The 17593-nt window shown below is 38.0% G+C and overlaps 2 protein-coding genes across 2 annotated transcripts in view; both read left to right on the forward strand.

Moving 5' to 3' along the window:
- The window catches only part of LOC110044465 (putative rRNA-processing protein EBP2), a 10988-nt gene extending 3619 nt beyond the window's left edge, over positions 1-7369 (forward strand). The window contains exons 6-10 of the mRNA XM_089286573.1: positions 204-279; positions 686-797; positions 2139-2166; positions 5371-5499; positions 7059-7369. Of these exons, the coding sequence (XP_089142699.1) occupies positions 204-279; positions 686-797; positions 2139-2166; positions 5371-5499; positions 7059-7118 (405 nt within the window). The 3' untranslated portion in view covers positions 7119-7369. The remainder of the gene's footprint in view (positions 1-203; positions 280-685; positions 798-2138; positions 2167-5370; positions 5500-7058) is intronic.
- Positions 7370-9055: 1686 nt separating this feature from the next.
- On the forward strand, positions 9056-17251 carry LOC110044466 (store-operated calcium entry-associated regulatory factor-like). The gene is made up of 10 exons (XM_089286576.1): positions 9056-9286; positions 9942-10141; positions 11057-11167; positions 11831-11934; positions 12619-12720; positions 13263-13333; positions 13859-13930; positions 14430-14475; positions 16238-16419; positions 17081-17251. Exons 1-10 carry the CDS (start codon positions 9217-9219, stop codon positions 17104-17106), a joined length of 984 nt encoding a protein of 327 aa, XP_089142702.1. The 5' UTR covers positions 9056-9216; the 3' UTR covers positions 17107-17251.
- The last annotated feature ends 342 nt before the right edge of the window (positions 17252-17593 follow it).

The raw sequence follows: 17593 nt of genomic DNA on the forward strand, positions 1-17593 counted from the left end.
ATTTGTAGTAAGTTGTACAATGTGTAAGTACAACTAAGTTGCTAAAAACGGATGAAAGTGTTCTCTTGCATGACCCTTAATTAAGTTAAAGCAGTAAGGCCTCATATTTTACTTCCCACTTTAAAGCAGTCAGTGTCTTGAGGTACATTTAGTTGAAGATCGAGGGCATCTAAGAATGTGGAACCTTCTTTAACTACTTGTAGGTTCAGCAAGAGGTCTTACAAAAGAGGCAGAAAGAAAAGAGAGAGATGATGGAAGCTGTAAAAAGCTATAAGAAAAGTGAGTTGAGCCTTACCTTCATATTTGGGAAAAAATGGCTGGGGTACTGACTCTTTGAGACACTGACTGCCAGACAGATGGATGAACAGACCAACGAAGAGACCAACGAACAGATGGACATACAGACAGACAGATGGACAAATATATGTGGACTTACTGACTGAATCCTCTTCATGTCCCATGGGACATAAATACAACAACAATCTCTCTCCATTTAATCAATACTACATGTACCTTGTACATGTGCATCACTTTTACCTATCCCATGTGAGTTTTACCCACTTAAGGACAACAAACAGCTGTATGTATTGTTCTCTGTCCCTTATTTTATATGTCTTTATTTTTTGTGTAGCAGTGTACATGTGTGTTTCCTTAAATGCAATCAAATGCACTGTATTTTTTTAAGGAGGTAAGAAAACTCCATTAAGTTCAGCAACATTAACTGGAGGTGAAGATGAATTTCAAATACAGGCTGAGAAAGGCTCCTCGACCAGCAACAAGGGAAAAGTCATTAAACGGTAATTTGTGTCTCTATCTTTCTTTCTTTACCTATAGCAGTAGTGTATTCTAGTAAACAAAATCTATTAAAATTACTCCTTATATGTTACACAGCCTGTAGCACTAGCAATACAGCATGGCTTCAATCAGTCAAGAACAAGTGCCAATTTTGGCAAGCCTTCTGTACAGCACTTGTTACGTTGTGCACTGGAGATTATTTCAAAAGATCCCGCCCTTTCAGGGTGCAACCAGTTGCCTAGCAACTTGGAGACCAAAAACAGGAAATGTCATCATCTGGCACTTGTTACACCAACTATTTAGGATTGTTTATAGATTTTTATTACATCATTTAAACTGTGGTCCACATTGCTTATACGCATGTTGCTGAATCCTGGTCTGGGAAATTCTGATTGGTTAAAAGTGTATTAGTCACTTTCAGCTGTAGCCTATCTCACTTATCCAGTTAGTTGTGGTGCAGTGGGATAAACAGTGAGAGAACAAATAGTGAAGAGTGCAGCTCATTTCACCAAACCCCTCTCTCCTTTTTTTGCTCGGCATTTTCCATGCTGCACCCCAACTAACTGACCACCTACATTGTAGAAGAGGCTTATTCAGCTACTGCTTCTTCTGCAGCAATGATGTTATTAAATTTTTTGAAACTGCCAACTGGAACCTCAGTAATGACAGTGACACCTTTTTCCTGTGAATTAATTCAGTGCTAACCACGCATTGGTAAATAGATACAGTTACTGGACTCTGGATAAATTACCTGGGCAACCTCATGAGTCTGGTCAGGAGCCCATCACTAGGAGCATGCAACTCCCATACTGAGCCTGTCACAGCATTTTTACAGACCGGCCTATTTTTAGGCTTCTTTTCCCGTGAAATAGATTAGTTCCAGTTTACATGAGCGTGCATCAGTAAGAAAAAAGATTTTGTTTTTCTTGTTAATCTTCTAGTGAAATGATGGTGTCAGTTAAAACTTAAAACTGTACTTGCGATTGGTCACTGAGGTTCCAACGGGGGTTCTTAATTCTCATAAATTGAAACTAAAAATAGGTTGATCTGTGGAAACACTGTGCCGAGATTATGGGATAGTTGCACGCTCCTAGTGATGAGCTCCCAGTCTAGTATGAATAACATTCTTTTGCATGCTGTCAAGAAGGTTTATGACTCAATATGCAAATATCAGAGAACTTGATATTTAGCGTTGTTTAATTAGTGATATGCCTGCCATTATATTACAGCAGTGCATATCACAGCAGATTCACATTTAGGGCATCTTTGTGGTCTGTTTGCCTCTTTTATTTTCTAATAGTCAATTGATTGTTTGTGTTTGTTTATTTTATTTTTGTTTGCAGTGGAAAAAGCGGAAAGAGAAAAAGGAAGGTAAGTGACAGCAGAGTCATGGATTAGGGACTAGTAACAAGTAATTGTAAATCGCCTGATCCTGAGGAGGTCCTTGGATTTCAAGTATAACAAGACCCCTCCCCACGGACTGAGAACTTGAATCAAATGTCTGTGTATGCACACTCCGACCAGGCAAAAAGATCAATAGGTGCACGCGGGAGAGAGAAAATAATTTACAATACATACATACATACATACATACATACTTACATACATACTTTATTGACTTTCCCTTTAGAGGCTTTTCAAAGACAATACAATAATAATTTAAAACTACTTAAAAACTCTAAGATTCATTAAGATTAATTAACTAGAATTAGGAATCTATAAAATCCTTAATAAGTTTACGTTTAAGATAAAACTTAAAAGCAGATACTTTCTCGAGAGTTTTTAGAGAGCTATCCATGGAGTTCCAGATACTGACTGTTCTGTAGTAGAACGTTCTCTGACCACTGGCAGACTTAAAAAGAGGAATGTTCAGCATTTGTGAACTTCTTGTGGCACGTCCGCTTATTTCTCCTCGCTTACTGAACTGGGAAGACAGATACTCCGGCACGCGAGATGTTAGACATTTGTAGGCCATGATAGCGCTCCTGAAATATAACTGAGTCGCGACTGGTAGCCATTTAAGCTCTTTTAAAACTGGTGTGATGTGATCATATTTGTGTGTACTGGTCGCAATTCGAGCGGCAAAGTTCTGAATACCTTGTAATTTATTTATATTACTTTTTGATGTATTCGCCCACACGTTCGAACAATAAAAAAGTTTACTAAAAACTAAAGTATTTATAATAGTTAGTAGGGTGCATTTGTCAAAAACATGCTTTGTGCGACTTATTTGACCGAGACAAGACATACAGGAGGAGACAGTTTTGGTAATGTGTTCGTCATAGGTCAGGTTCTTGTCCAAAATCACCCCAAGATCTTTAGCGGTGTGCTCCGGTACGAGTTCTCTTCCCATGAAGGTGAGGCTGGGAGTGTCCAGTCTGGAATGCATTTGCCTGTTGCCAAACACCATGAGTTTAGTTTTGCTTGGGTTCAACAATAAATGGTTGTTGAAACACCATTGGCCTATTCTATGCAAATCAACTCTTAAGTCAGCAAAGGCGTTTACAGTATCTTTCATTTTGAAGGATATAACTAGCTTAGTGTCGTCCACATAGCTCTGGACGCTGCAATTCTGTGGTGCTGAAGAAAGATCATTTGTGTAAATGCTAAATAAAAGTGGTCCCAGTATACTTCCCTGCGGAACGCCACAGACTATGGGCAAGGGCTCTGACAATGTTGAATGGATTCGAACCACTTGTCGTCTATCATTAAGGTAGCTACCAAACCACTGGATAACTGGGTCTGAGGCGCCTACATCTCGCAACTTCAAAATTAGGGTTTCGTGGTTGACACTGTCGAATGCCTTACTCATGTCTAAGAACACTACCGAAGTCAACATCTTCTGGTCTATCGCTTTAAGAATAGTGTCGGTTGTTTCTATGACAGATGTTTCGGTTGAGTGCCATTTTTTGTTGCCGCTTTGGGTCTTTGTTAACCTGTCGTTTAAATGCAAGTAAGAAGTGAATTGATTATGTACGACCTTTTCACACACTTTTGATAAAACTGGTAGAAGAGAAATTGATCTGTTGTTATTTGCCAGTTCGTGGTTTCCACCTTTATGGAGAGGTGTCACTTCAGCTAATTTCCAAGCTGTAGGAAATTTGCATGTTTCAATAGAAGTGTTGATAATAGACGTAATTACTGGAAGAATCGGGTTTAGGCAGTCCTTCAAAACACGAACAGAAATCTTGTCGATCCCTGGGGCTTTGTTTGATGGCATTGATGATATTATGCGTTCAATCTCGCCACTGCTTACGGTATTCGAATGAAACTGCTCGCATGAAGGATATTGTCTTGGGACAAAATAATTTCGGTTGAGTGTTATGTTGCATTCATTAGCCAATGACTGGATTTTTTCAACGGAACTCTGGCCAACAGAAACGAAAAACCGATTAAACTCATCTGCAACAGTTTTGTTGTCCTTGCTGAAGATTCGCTGGGATTTGGATTTTCTAGGAATTATTTGGCGGATTGCTTTCCAAATATTGTTTGTATTGCCTGGGTTTCTTTGAATCTGTTCTGTGAAGAATTCTCGTTCAGCAATTTTAATTTCTCTTTTAACCTCCTGTCTTAAGTTTCTGTAAGCCGTCCAAGCCATAGGATCATTTCGTTTTCTTGCTTCTTTGCGCCAATCGTCTCTTGTTTTCATCAGCGCACGAATGTTATCAGTTACACATGGATTTGGCTTTCCGCGGACTTTAAAGGTTTTAATCGGAGCGTGTTCGTCGAGTATAGAAGAAAAAAGCAGATTGAATACGTGAAGCTTATCCTCGACCTCATCAAAAACATCAACTATTGACCACGGTGCTTTTGCAATATCATCATGAAATGTGTCGGCCTTGTAATGCTTGTAGCTTCTGGTAGTGATATATACAGGTTTAGAGCGCTCTTTCTTTAGTTTTAATGTAATGTAGACTAGGTCGTGGTCGCTGATCGAGCTTTCCAGAACCATAACATTGTGAACTTGCTTAGTATCTGAAGCTAGGATTACGTCAATGCAATTATAGGTATGGTTTTTGCAAAAAAGGTTACCATGTACCAATAAATCTGGTGTTTAAGGAGAAATTTAAGGAGAAAGAAGAATGGCTCTACGTGAGCTCTATATATTTTGGTACAATTTTTCATGAAGCCATCTTCTGCAAAACGGCTACAATGTTCAAAGTGTACTAACGGAATAGACCAAGGCTATGGCAATTTTTTTTAGTTCAATGTCACTTCAATAAGTCTTTCACTTCTTCCAATGGCTCTCAGAACACTAAGCAATCACTATGGCTACAAAATAGTAATGAACCAATCGAATGCGCAGTGAAAAAACCGAGAGTCAAGTGGCTGTTTCTTTTAGCTTTGGAGTATGCTGGTTTAAAATAATCCTTTTTTGTGATCAATTAGAGCACAAAGTGTTTTTTGTCCTTCCGGTAACTGGGTTTATAGTGTTCATATATGAAAAATTCCTGCCCGATTATTGAGATCACATCGAAATTTTTTACAAAGGAACAGTAATAATACAACATCTCTGAAACTTAGGGTGAGGGCTTAACGTACATGAACTTATCAGCATCCTTATTTCTTGCACAGGATGCAAAGTTTGGTTTTGGAGGAGTCAAGAAAGGAATGAAGCGGAATTCTTCGCAAAGCTTCTCAGACGTGAGCTCTTTCAGTTCAGCAAAGCACAGCAAAGCACCAAGAGCAAAGTCAGGGAATGTTGTAAGTAACACTATCCTGTTTTGCATTGGCTTGCTTTAGTTTATCTCGATGCCTTATGAGACAAGGTGGGGCGGGGCTTTCGATAGGTATCGCGGAGAATGCGGAACCCGAGACCATACCTCTGACCTACGCTGAAGTCTTGTAGTGGAATGAAAGGATGAACCGGCTTGTTCACAAAAGCCTTGCCCTATTACAAACCAAAAAATATTAGGATTTTCCATTTCTCGGGTGCCATTAAAGATACTGTGCCAAATTTAGGCAAAAGAAAATTTCCACCAAATTGAGTAAAATATATAAATAGCCACTTAAAACAGTGAAGGAACATTTCAATAACACAACAAAAGTTGTTGCATTTACCACAAAAGAAGGTTCGTCCAGATGGACAAAATTGAAAAAGATTTCTTGAAACGAATTGCGATATGTCTTTGAAAAACTGTTAGGCTGAACAGTTTTCAAAGTTGATGTCATTTGTTTGTCATCTTTAAGTAAAACGCCCGGGAGACATAAGCTTGTAATGAAGCTATGGTTTTGTCATTTAGATCCATAGAAGTAATTTCGTGGCTAAAATGTAGTTTCATTTATAGCAAGTGTTTGGCAAAACTTACTGTAATGGACTAAATTCAGGGGCATCACTCTCTTTAATACGTGACGCTTAACATGCTATGTTCAAGAAATAGTCTTTTGTCAGGCTGGTTGACCTTTCAAACTCTACACAATTTATACTTGACAACTTACACAGTAATTGGAACGAGCATAGTACATATCGGGTAATCGAGTAATCGGGTCGGTAATTTCAAATAAAAGCAGGAATTATCATAGTTACCCAATCAGAGCTCGAGGTAAAAACGGGTTTACAACCAGTGGCAAACGACCCGGAAATGAGGTATAAGTTAAAACATGTTGATTGATTTTCGTTTTGTTTTTGATTGGCGGAGAAGACCACATTAATTCTCTCAGATTTGCTAGCAGTCGCTTTCCATTCAACCAAAAATTGAGGTCTGAATTTTCGGAAATTTTCATTGACGAATGAAACGGCATGTTCTGTTTTAATACACGGCAATGAAAAATTTTCCTAAATTTCCGAAAAAAGGAACAACTTTGTGAGGTATACCCAAAGTTATAAAAGTTCCTTCCTGGAAATTTCCATTGCTTTTGATTTTGGGGTGAACATCATAAGCCACACGAGGTCATATCAAGAAAAGTAAATTTGGTTCAACATTAGATGAGGTATGACTTGGTATACTCATGACATTCACCCATAAAACATATCACGATTTTCTCCCGGAATTTCTAGTCTTTCCTAGTGAGTGGATTGCATTTCAAAATTCAACAGTTTTCGTATTTTCTGGAAATTGTCCCGGGATATTTCCTACATGCTTCCCTCCCGTTTCAAAATTTTCGAAATTTTCGTTGAGTGAAAAGCGCCCCTTGAGTGAATTTGAGGGAGTTTTTGAACCACTTGCAGAGTCCATTACACACCAGATTAAGCTAGAACGTTTTCGTAGTAATGATAAAAACTCTCTATGTACAGTCTAACTGTTTTTATTTCTTCTGTTTAGGGTAAAAAGAGGAAAAACGTTAGACCTGGAAAATCACGGAGGAAACAAATGAGGAAATAGGAATACACTCCCTTGTGGATTGAGTCATTTGAAATTTATTGGACTCAGCTGTTTCGGACTCTACCTAAGCAAGAATTCAATTTGAGACCATGACAAAACTGTTGCAAACCTTGCCAAATTTACACTGTTGAAGTAGCAACAGCAATTTTGAGCGTCGAATATTGTTAATATATTTTGACCCAATAAAACTATCGATACTTTAAATGAACTAGAAACGTTAATAAACGCATCGTTCGACACTTCACAATTCATACTGGAGTTTCAGTGTGTGTTCGTCATTTTCAGTATGTGTAATGGAGAAAGACCGAAAGTTACAATTTATACCAATATAGTACTGCGACTCGGTCCATAAATTTAGGGTAAAGATCTTGCTGAGAAATGGTTGGTTACTTTATAAACTTCGTCTGCCACAAGAAGAGATCTCTGCCGGAAATAATAATTTAAAAAAAAAAATTGGGAAACTAATATCCTTACGGCTGGGGGAGGAGAATAAGACAGGAATCGGATAAAAAAAAATAAACTACGAAACCTATTTAATTATTTGTTTTGGAAAATAGGAGTACAGTTCCACAGTTACAATACCAGGCATTCTGCAAAACAGTCTTACTATCTTCCCAAAGCAAGAACAAATTATGGAAAATTTAATATTCGATCTCAGGGCCCTAAGACATGGAATGCTATTGATTATGATATAAAGCACTTGCCAATTTCATCATTCAAAGTTAAAGTGAAACAGAGCTTTCTCCAAAGCTACTAGTCAATTCTATTTTTTTTTTTTTTTTTTCACATTAAGATAATATCACTGTTTTTACAACGCCTTGCCATTATTTATCTGATATTCTTCATTGTTCAGTTCAAATATATTTTTTTTATTTAAGGTAATAGATTACGCATGTAATTTCAGCTTCTTTTCTTCTTTACTTTCTGGTGTATATTATATTTTGTATGTGTGTCCATGTGTACGTGTATGTGTCCGGCCAAAGTTTGACTAACCAATTTGCAAACTGGCAACCCGGCATTTTTAACCTAGTGGTTATTTCGGGTTGCCAGAACCCTGATTTTTAGTAATATTTTATATATTTCTGTATTAATTAATGGAAAAGGGGCAATAAAGAGGATGTTGTTGTTGTTGTTGTTGTTGTTGTTGTAGATGGGAATTCACGGCTTTGCTCATAGAGCACTTTGATGCGAACAGCGGCTGATAATCAAGACTGTGCGAAACCCTTACATAAACTTCACGAAATTTGTTCCAAAACGTTTTCACATAATATACAGCTGTTATCTTTGACTGGCCATGATTGAAGTCACGCATAATGAAATTAAAAGAAATCGAAACTGGAATGTGATAGCCTGCGTTGCAGCCGTACGTGTCACAATCTCGTTCCCAGAGTCTTCGTTCCCCTTGACCAGCGGTCGGAAAACGAGAGTTCTGGGAGCAACCATTTCAGGCATGCGCCATAGATGCAGACTGCGCAGTGAAACCGGATGAGCAGAATCACCAGAATTCGGTTATTTCAAAATGGTTGCTCCCAGAGCTCTCGTTTTCCGACTGCTGGTCAAGGGGAACGAAAACTCTGGGAAAGAGATTGGACGTGTCAGTCGACGTGTCATAAAATCCGGCGGTTTACTGGCAACCCGGCATTTTTAACCTAGTGGTTATTTCGGGTTGCCTGAACCCTAATTCTTAGCAATATTTTATATATTTCTGTACTAATTAATGAAAAAAGGGTAATAAAGAGGATGTTGTTGGTTTAGACTGTCTGCGACGCAGGCTAGAATGTGAAAGAAATGAGAAATGAGAAATTGGCACAATGGACGAGCGCAGACTGGGTACAGCTAGTACCAGTCCTTTATGTCGCCTTTGGGCCATAAATGATGCAACTAAAAAACAAATGAAGTAAGTGACTCCATATCCCACTCAACCAATCTTGTTTTGAGACGTATTCTTCGTTTGTTTTTAATCTTCTTCAACGTGTGTTTAGCCCAGTCATTGCTTATTGTGGTGTTCACTTAGCTCAATTCAAGTTGGATTCGAAGAGAAAGGTGTGAAGATCGATTGCTGGTGATAAGTTTCGTTTTCTCGAATTCGATTGTACAGATGGCATTGCTTATTCATTCTGGAACCTTGTGGACGTTTGTTTTGTTTGGAAGTTTGTTTATTGCTACAGGTATGGCTGAAACTCCCGTTTTTTGCTTTCTAATTTAAGCGTCCAAATTGTAAGTTGAATTAGCGTTCATATCATGGCTACATGTGTGTAAGCTTACATCTGCTTACATGTAAGGTTATGTACTGAGGTGAATTTTTAATGTTTTAATCAGAAGTACTGAAAAGGCTTGCTATTTTCTCTTAGCTCCAGTCATTTTAATCGCCCGCTTGCTTTTTTTTGTGACAAAGATGTCCCTATTTCATGTAACCCAGTTCAAGATATCAGCAAAAGATTTGCTAATAGAGTTTGAGGCCCAGATCCTGTAGATCTGGTATTGTACAGTCCTGCAGCCTTTGCGGTACTGTACTGTATGGGGGAGTAGCTGATTAAGACGCTTGATGAATTGAGGGAATGGTCACTGGTGCATAGTCTTCAGTTGGCAACTTTCTTGTTTTTGTGTGTTTTTGTCTGTCTTGGAGTTTGAAGTTGCTTTCAGTCAAGGATTTTCAAACAAGGATGAAAGCATCCTGGGAAGTCTCTTGAGTTTTAAATTCTCCTTTTCACCTCATAAGGCACCATAAGCTCTCCACTGAAGAAGCTGTGAAGAACTCAGCTGACATAACTTAATAATGTGATATTGATTGCAACTTACAAGCTCATTATCATATATTTGCAGCCTTGGGTTGGGGCAGAGATGACAAAATACGACTGACAGATGTTAGTGTTGTTACATTGCATTATGGAAAAATGACAAATTCCCGCCGTACCCATCCAGTACCACAGTTAAAGTGTGTTGGTGGTACGGCAGGTTGTTCAGCCTTCACTCCTAGTGTTGTTCAGTGTTATAACCGAGGTTCAGATGGATATGATGTGCAGGTAAATATAGATCTAGAAACTGCATGTGGCTCCCATGAGCAGCAGTCAAAACCATACTGCCTTGCCAAAACAAGTCTCTTTCTTCATATATAGTAGGAAAAAAATAGAATACAATGTACTAAGTTCTTTTGGCTTCTTTCCATACATGTACTTACATGTAACTTGAGAGCAATCTCTTCTGTTTAGTAAGTATGGGTTATTGACCAAGTGTGAGGTCAAGATGATGGGATATTGACCAAGTTCTTTTTCTGCGTGTTTATGGACTGAGACGGAGTCGAGGTCCATAGACTCGCAAAAAAAAGAACGAGGCCAATATCCAGCCATCTTGACCGAACAAGCTTGGTCAATAAAGGATTTGTTATATGGCTTTCGGGGAAACTTTTCTTGCGGGACACGGCAGGTAGTCCCGAGTGGGCAAGATAGCTCCATCTTGCCCGCTCGGGTAGCCAATCACAGCGCAGGTTTTGATTCATCTTGCCTGCTCACGGAGCTAGCCATATAATAATGGCACATATTGTCTTGTGACACCTGGTGAATGAGTTGCCTGGTGCAGGTGAGACACTTTTTGTGCCCAACAGGTAAAACAGTGTTCCGACCAGATTCTCAGTAGTCCTGAGTTTGAGTTTCTCAGAGCTCTACATGCACACTGGTAGAAAATCCTCTGACCTACCTGTCCCTAGTTAGGATTTTTAACCCTGTTTATTATTCATTTTACAATATACATATAATTTGCTTCATTATATGTCTATGTTGGTCCTGCAAAGACATAAAATTCAAATGCTTCTTTGTTAATGCTCAAATTACATAATGTTTGAAATTTTGACGTTTTCTTTTATATTAGACAGTAACATGTATACATTTAATAGATTGTTCATATATTTTCTAAGTTTTCATTTGTTTTGTTTGCGTTTGCAGTGGGAATGCAAAACAGACATGGATAGTCGGTACAGGTTTGGTGAAATTTCTGTCAGCTGTGAGGGCTATGATTATCCTGATGACCCATATGTCTTGAAAGGTTCTTGTGGGGTATGTACTAACAGTAAATTAAATGCAGTACAAATTAGACTAGTTAACAACATCATCAATGTTGAATGTTATGTATTAGAATATGCAGTACGTGATTTGTAGTTAAGTGACCTATGAAAAAGATTAAATGGCAGAAACTTCAATCTATTGCCTTAACTCACACTTTTCTAACAAGATGGTTGGAGATAAGAGGATGAAACACTTTCTGTATTTTTTAAAAATAGATGAGTAACCAGGATAAGACATTTGGAAAAATAGAAAAACGAACTCTGGTTGAAAATTTGTTTAAAACGAGCTTTGACTACCAGTCTGTAGTCTTTAACAAGTAATGGTAGTCATTACTCGTTAAAGACTACAGACTGGTAGTCGAAAGCTTGTTTTGAACAAATTTTCAACCAGAGATTGTTTTTCTATTTTTACAAACTTTCTGTATTCTTGAGTGTTTGGTGTATTTTCTCAGTCAGAACTAAAACTAAGTAGAAAATGGAAAAAACAAACTAAAATCTAAAACTAAAAAAAAAAACAAAGAATGCTAATTTAGATCAGATATCCAAACACCACAATGATGGTTCTGATTTCCCTTGTTTTAACTTGACGAATTATAAATGAGTTTGAAAAATCATTTTGAAGAATAAAACTTGATCATTATAATATTTGTTACAGCTGGAATACACAATTGATGCTGTCAATCACGGAGGCCACCATTACAATGACTATCATTCTGGGTACACAGACAGTGGACACTACCATAATAATTACTACACCAGGTCAGTTTTACACTTTAAATGTAGGTGTGAGTGTTAGAAAAAACATGAAATAATTCAATATTTTAGATCACATACGTGCATATTGTATACATGTACACTGCATGCACTTTCATGTATTGGCAAGGGTGATTAATTACCAATGTTTAGTTGTAAGAAAAAACAAACAAACAAAAAGAAAAACACAAAAAAATTTACATTTGTTAATGCAATTGCACTCAAGCAATTATCACCAATGATAGTCATCTAACTTGGGGTTTGTTTATGAGGTTGTATCTAACTATCACACGATGTCACTCAGGAGACTGAATAATGAACTTTGGACCCATGTGACCTGAGTGAGTTGGTTTAATGCAGTCATGGATCAGGGACGACAGATTGTAATTGGTAGTTTTTCCTGAATTTCAGTAATTAAAATCATTGACAGATCGACTCGTTGAATTAAAGTTGATAGTGGTGGAATCAACATAACTGTTAAAATTATAGAAATTCAAGTATTACATGTAGTTAAATGAACTTTCCTGGTATGACTGTATTATTAGGTTTCTGTCTAGATTTATTACCGGTATAAATCCTTTGCAATATTATTATAGACACCAGTGGGTGTACACTGTAAGTCAATTGCCTACCTGTTATTTATAATTAATACAATATTTACATGTAATTATGAAATGTATATTTTTGCAGAAATTCTGGCAAGAGCTGGTTAAGTTCCATTGTGATGTGGGGAATCATTGCAGTGATTGCATATTACATATACCAACGCTTCACGCATAATCCGGCTGAACAGTATCCTTGTATCATCAGTGATGTCATTAAGCAGTGTGAAAAACAATTTGCAGTATAGTCCTGTACGAAAAACCTAATGTAAAGTACTGAAAGATTATAAAGGACCATTACTAGAATCCTGGAAAAAATCCTTTAAAAGATGTTGCAAAGCTTAAGTTCCTTAAATGAAAAATGAAAGATCTTGTGAAGGTCTTTGCAAAGATTAAATCCATGAGTGAAAAATCTTTGAAGATCCCTAGTAGATTCTTGGTCAGGATCTTTGAGGATCCTTGGAAGATTTCCATGAGGAAATCAAATTGTAAAGAGTGCATTTATACAATATTATTAAGGATACGTAATGATATTAACGAAATAGCTAAATTATGTTGTCTTTAACTTTGATGCTATTATCATTCAATTGTTACTTGAAGTTAAGATTTTGCTTTTAAATTAATTTTGCATTGAATCATTTATTATATAAGTAAGAATTTTTGTGATCGCTGTGATTTGTACCATGCCACAAATTTTCAACATGTACTTTCTTTAACAAGCATTTTCTTCAGTAATAATTCTCAAGGCCACACTCAATTTTCCAGCCCTCCACCTCCTGGCTTCAGACCTGAGTTTGTACCAGGTAAGGAAGGAAATCTGTACAACTGAAAAGTATTGGCTAGCATTATAGACCTACTGTACATTGCATGCATCATATAGGTAATATGATCCTAGCTAACATTGGCTATCATTTTACTATAATGTACGCTAGTCATGCATACAGTTGGCTTTGTCAGGAGATTACAATGTCAGGGAAACAAGGAACAGTTTATGTCAGTATCCTTCCACCTTCGAGAAAATATTAATGAGTTGCCAAGCAACATGAGGTAGTCATAAGAACAAAATGAGAAGACAATAAATTGCGATCATGTCTAGCATCAGAATCTAGCCATTACAAATTTTTGTGTTTTACTCCTCTTTACTGTCTACTGTGGCTTTGAGTTATAGGCATAAAAATTGCACAAACTTTTTCAAATCAAACTGTTTATAATTATAATTTCATGGTATAATTCTAAGGAAATAATTATTGCAAAATACTATTTTCAGTAGCGCATAATCATTTGATTTGCAGACTAATATTAAATTACACACATTTTTTTTCTATCAGGTGACCATACAACACATTCAAGCAGTCATGCAAGTTATCCGAGTTCCAGTAATGGACCTGGATTTTGGTCAGGTAAACCAAGTGATTTTTTTTTGTCATTTTTAAAACACCAAAATCTGCCGCTAATGTCTCTTCACAATGACTCACTGTAAGAAATCAATAATGACATCTTTTTAATTGTCACATTGCTTGAAGATAAAAGCTTGTTCCTCATTGCAGTAGTTTGTATCCTTCTATCTGTCGATACAGCAAGCTTCTGTTAAAATCAATTAATCAGTCAGTCAGTCATTCAGTCAGTCAGTCAGTCAGTCAGTCAGTCAGTCAGTCAGTCAGTCAGTCAGTCAGTCAGTCAGTCAGTCAGTCAGTCAATCAAAAGTGGATCAAATTAAGCAGTTGCCCTAAATTGCAGGACAGGGACTAAATAAATACATTTATCTTTCATTTTTACTTATTTTTTGTTACACTTAGATTAGAAAGTTTGATCGATCTTAATTGCTTTTGTTTTAGCAATAAACATTCACCGTCTTTCGTTTCTTTTACATGTTGATGATATCCTCCTTATGTGTTTCAGGAGCTGCAACTGGTGGACTGTTGGGATACCTGTTTGGAAACTCAGGGTAATTAAAACTTAACTTCTTTTGATTAAATTACAGGGAACGTACTCTCATATGAAAAGGTCAGGGATACTTTTCGTCTTGCTTAGGGATGTAAATCAAGGGTTATGGTTCACACTTTAGTTGTTAAGGAAGAATCGTCAATGTTTTTGGCTGTCAAAGTATCTTCTAGGGTGCACTTGAAGAAATAACAAATAAAATATGCTCACATTTACCCTCAATTTCCACCGCTCTCTCTAGTGCGGTCTACTGGCCTGGGCTCCCTTCTCGACAGCGACTGGTAATCAAGCCTAATTGTTATTCCGTATTCTCTTAGGAGTCAAATAAAGTTCAAGTGGCGCACAGATCGGTCTCCTGTAGGGTTTTAATTCAAATTTTTCGGTAGTCCCCCCACCCCGGATTCAGCCAGGAGAAGTTCATTACTGTAGCAAGCAATTTTAAAGGAGCTACGTCACGATTTGCGTATCTTGAAAAGTTTAGCCTACATTTTTCAAGTTCGTTGTATGTAATCCGTTTCTATCTTCTCTATCATGGACCATCCTTCTTTCTTTATGGTTTATTATTTTATCTTTGGTGTTTTCTATCTTCATAAACTATTATTTTGAGGCTTCCTTCAATTTAAAGATAATTCACGCTTTTAGTTGCAACATGGGTAGTCAGGGCAAGATTGTAAAGAAACAAAGCGGCAAAAGATACGTTTTTCTTCATGTTTCCTCTCTGAGCTTCATTTTCGAGAAGGAACCTTTACTGTAAATAGAGAAACCCCTTTTCTACGTTTACTAGCGTTTTTGAGTCGATTGAGTTAGGCATTAGCCTACTTATCAGAGTATCGGAGATGTTATTTTTGTGGCTTGAGCAGCTAAGACTTGATCAATTCTTCGGCTTTAACCGTAAAAAAATTCCTTCGCCCACAACAATCACTTGATCGGCACTGTCAAACACTGGCAAACCTAGAAAAGGGGTTTCTCCATCTACAGTGTGTGTTTCGCCTCCAAATGTGCAATCAGATTGGAAATACATGTATAAAGAAAACGTATGTTTTACAGCTTTGCGTCTTTGTAAATTTGCCTGATTACCCATGATGCAACTAAGAGCGTGAACCTGTCTATTCGTCAACTAGACAATCAAAATGACTCAAGGAATCGCCTCGCTTTTCCAAAGAAACAGAATACTTTCAAGGGGCTTAAATAACGCTTCCGTCGATCAATCCACGATACATTCATTCGAAGTTTTTGATTTCTTTGTTATCGAAACAATCGATGCGAATGTAAAGAGCACCTCAATGTTAGCGACGTGACCAAGTTCCAGCACAAAATCTCTCATATAAGTGAAGGGAGCGTTGATTGTCCTCGCGTGTTATCCTCGCTTTTCGCAAACCACAGTGATCGTGACAGAGCTCGTGACATCACGAAAAACATCGTTGCATTTCGAACTCAGGTAGCGCGCGCACTACGCCGGAGGAATTTGAAAACGCAGCAATTAGACACAGTACCCAGTTCTTCCGCGGATAACGTTGCCACGCGCGTCGTGTAGATGTTCTCGTGTAAGATGAAAATGCATTTTAAGCCTCTTGGGCTGTCCACGTGAGCAAAACCACGTTCACACGAATTGTTATTTCTGGGACATTCTGCGGCCGGGAGTAAATAACTTGACATGGATTAACTTGGGAATCAGAAATATGGGGTTTAACTCTCTCACGCCGCACTCTTCCTTGATAAGAGTTTGCTTATTTTGTTATGTTGTTGTTGTCTTGTAACTCTGCTAGTCGTCGCAGTCCTTATTACGGTGATTACGGTCACTATGGGCCGAGGTACCACCGACGATGGCCTGGGTACGGATCTGGTGGATCCAGCTGGTTTGGGTCCAATAACACCTGGTCTTCTGGTTGGACCTCAGGCAGCAGTTACAGGGGTAGCCCTTCCCCTCCGAGCACCAGGACCACCTCAGGTGAGACTAGTGCCATGACAATCTATTACAGAGATGAGATTGTATAGGAGAGCAAAAGATACTCAAAATGGTTTTTAGCTCATTCATGCGTGAAGCCCAATGGATGAGGTTTTGTGAGGGAACAAATGTGGACGGAAGTTGTACACCGTGAACGGAAGTAATTTGACACGGCAACCATCGGCCAATCATACTTCATATTGGTTACCCAAACCATCACAGAGATAGTAGTGCCAAAAGCTGGCCTTTAATCTTCTTAAAGTTTCTGTCAACGACAATTGGTCAAAAATTATTTGGAAGGTTTTGGTGTTGATGAGAATCGAGCAACAATGTGTGATCTCAGATAATGCCCATTCCGCGCACAGAGGAGACTGCCTGGCATATGATCTCTGCCCCTCTTGCCTCATGCTTGCTCACCCTCAGGAATTTTCAATCCCTATGAGGAATATAGAAATTTTTATTTTTTTCACACAAGTGCTCAAGAAGAATGATATTCAGCACAGATTTTAGCAGACTGACCATTGGGCAACCGCGTCGCCAATCGAGTCTTCTAGATGACGAGAAATAATGGCACCCGTGGGGTACAATAGCTAGCGCACTGTTACAATCAGAATTTTCAGAAACGACAGCGTTAACGTCTTTCGTTTGTGTTGTGTACATATAGGCTTTGGTGGTACCAAGCGTCGCTAAATGTCCAGAGGACAGCATTACTGCTGAATGGGCACATTGCAAGGCACTGTCAACACTAACAAAACGGCACTGGATAGATACAGCAGAGATTGTATGTCTTAGTGATACGACAAGGAAAATAATGTATATAGGAGGAAAAAAATAACTTAATATTTGTAGTTAAGCTTCTGCTTTTTTCAGCTGCACGGATATCTAGATGTTAAGTAGTTTACTTAGCCTAAGGAAACCAAAATCTTAAGTACAGTGAAATCCCGTTAATCCGGTCACCAACGGGCCATAAACATTTGGCCTTATTAACGGGGTGGCCGTATTAATATTAACGGGGTAAGGTCAAACCTCACGACTTATCTAAATTGAGTGAAGTCTTAACAGATATATCACAATTGAACTTCCAAACAACTGTTCTTTGATAAACATCGGAATTAAAAAATTGAATCTTGTATCAATGTGTAGAATATTAACAATGGACTGTTGAACATAGCTGGTT

This window comes from Orbicella faveolata, unplaced genomic scaffold, assembly GCF_042242905.1.
Source record: "Orbicella faveolata isolate gen_17 unplaced genomic scaffold, um_ofav_v1 contig_14, whole genome shotgun sequence".
Lineage (NCBI taxonomy): Eukaryota > Metazoa > Cnidaria > Anthozoa > Scleractinia > Merulinidae > Orbicella > Orbicella faveolata.

Bases quoted from the DNA above. Each gene is read 5' to 3' on its own strand.
- LOC110044466 (XM_089286576.1), top strand. From the start codon at position 9,217: ATGGCATTGCTTATTCATTCTGGAACCTTGTGGACGTTTGTTTTGTTT. The intron at 9,287-9,941 runs GTATGGCTGAAA...ATATATTTGCAG, and splicing joins AAGTTTGTTTATTGCTACAG to CCTTGGGTTGGGGCAGAGAT. The intron at 13,931-14,429 runs GTAAACCAAGTG...TATGTGTTTCAG, and splicing joins TGGACCTGGATTTTGGTCAG to GAGCTGCAACTGGTGGACTG.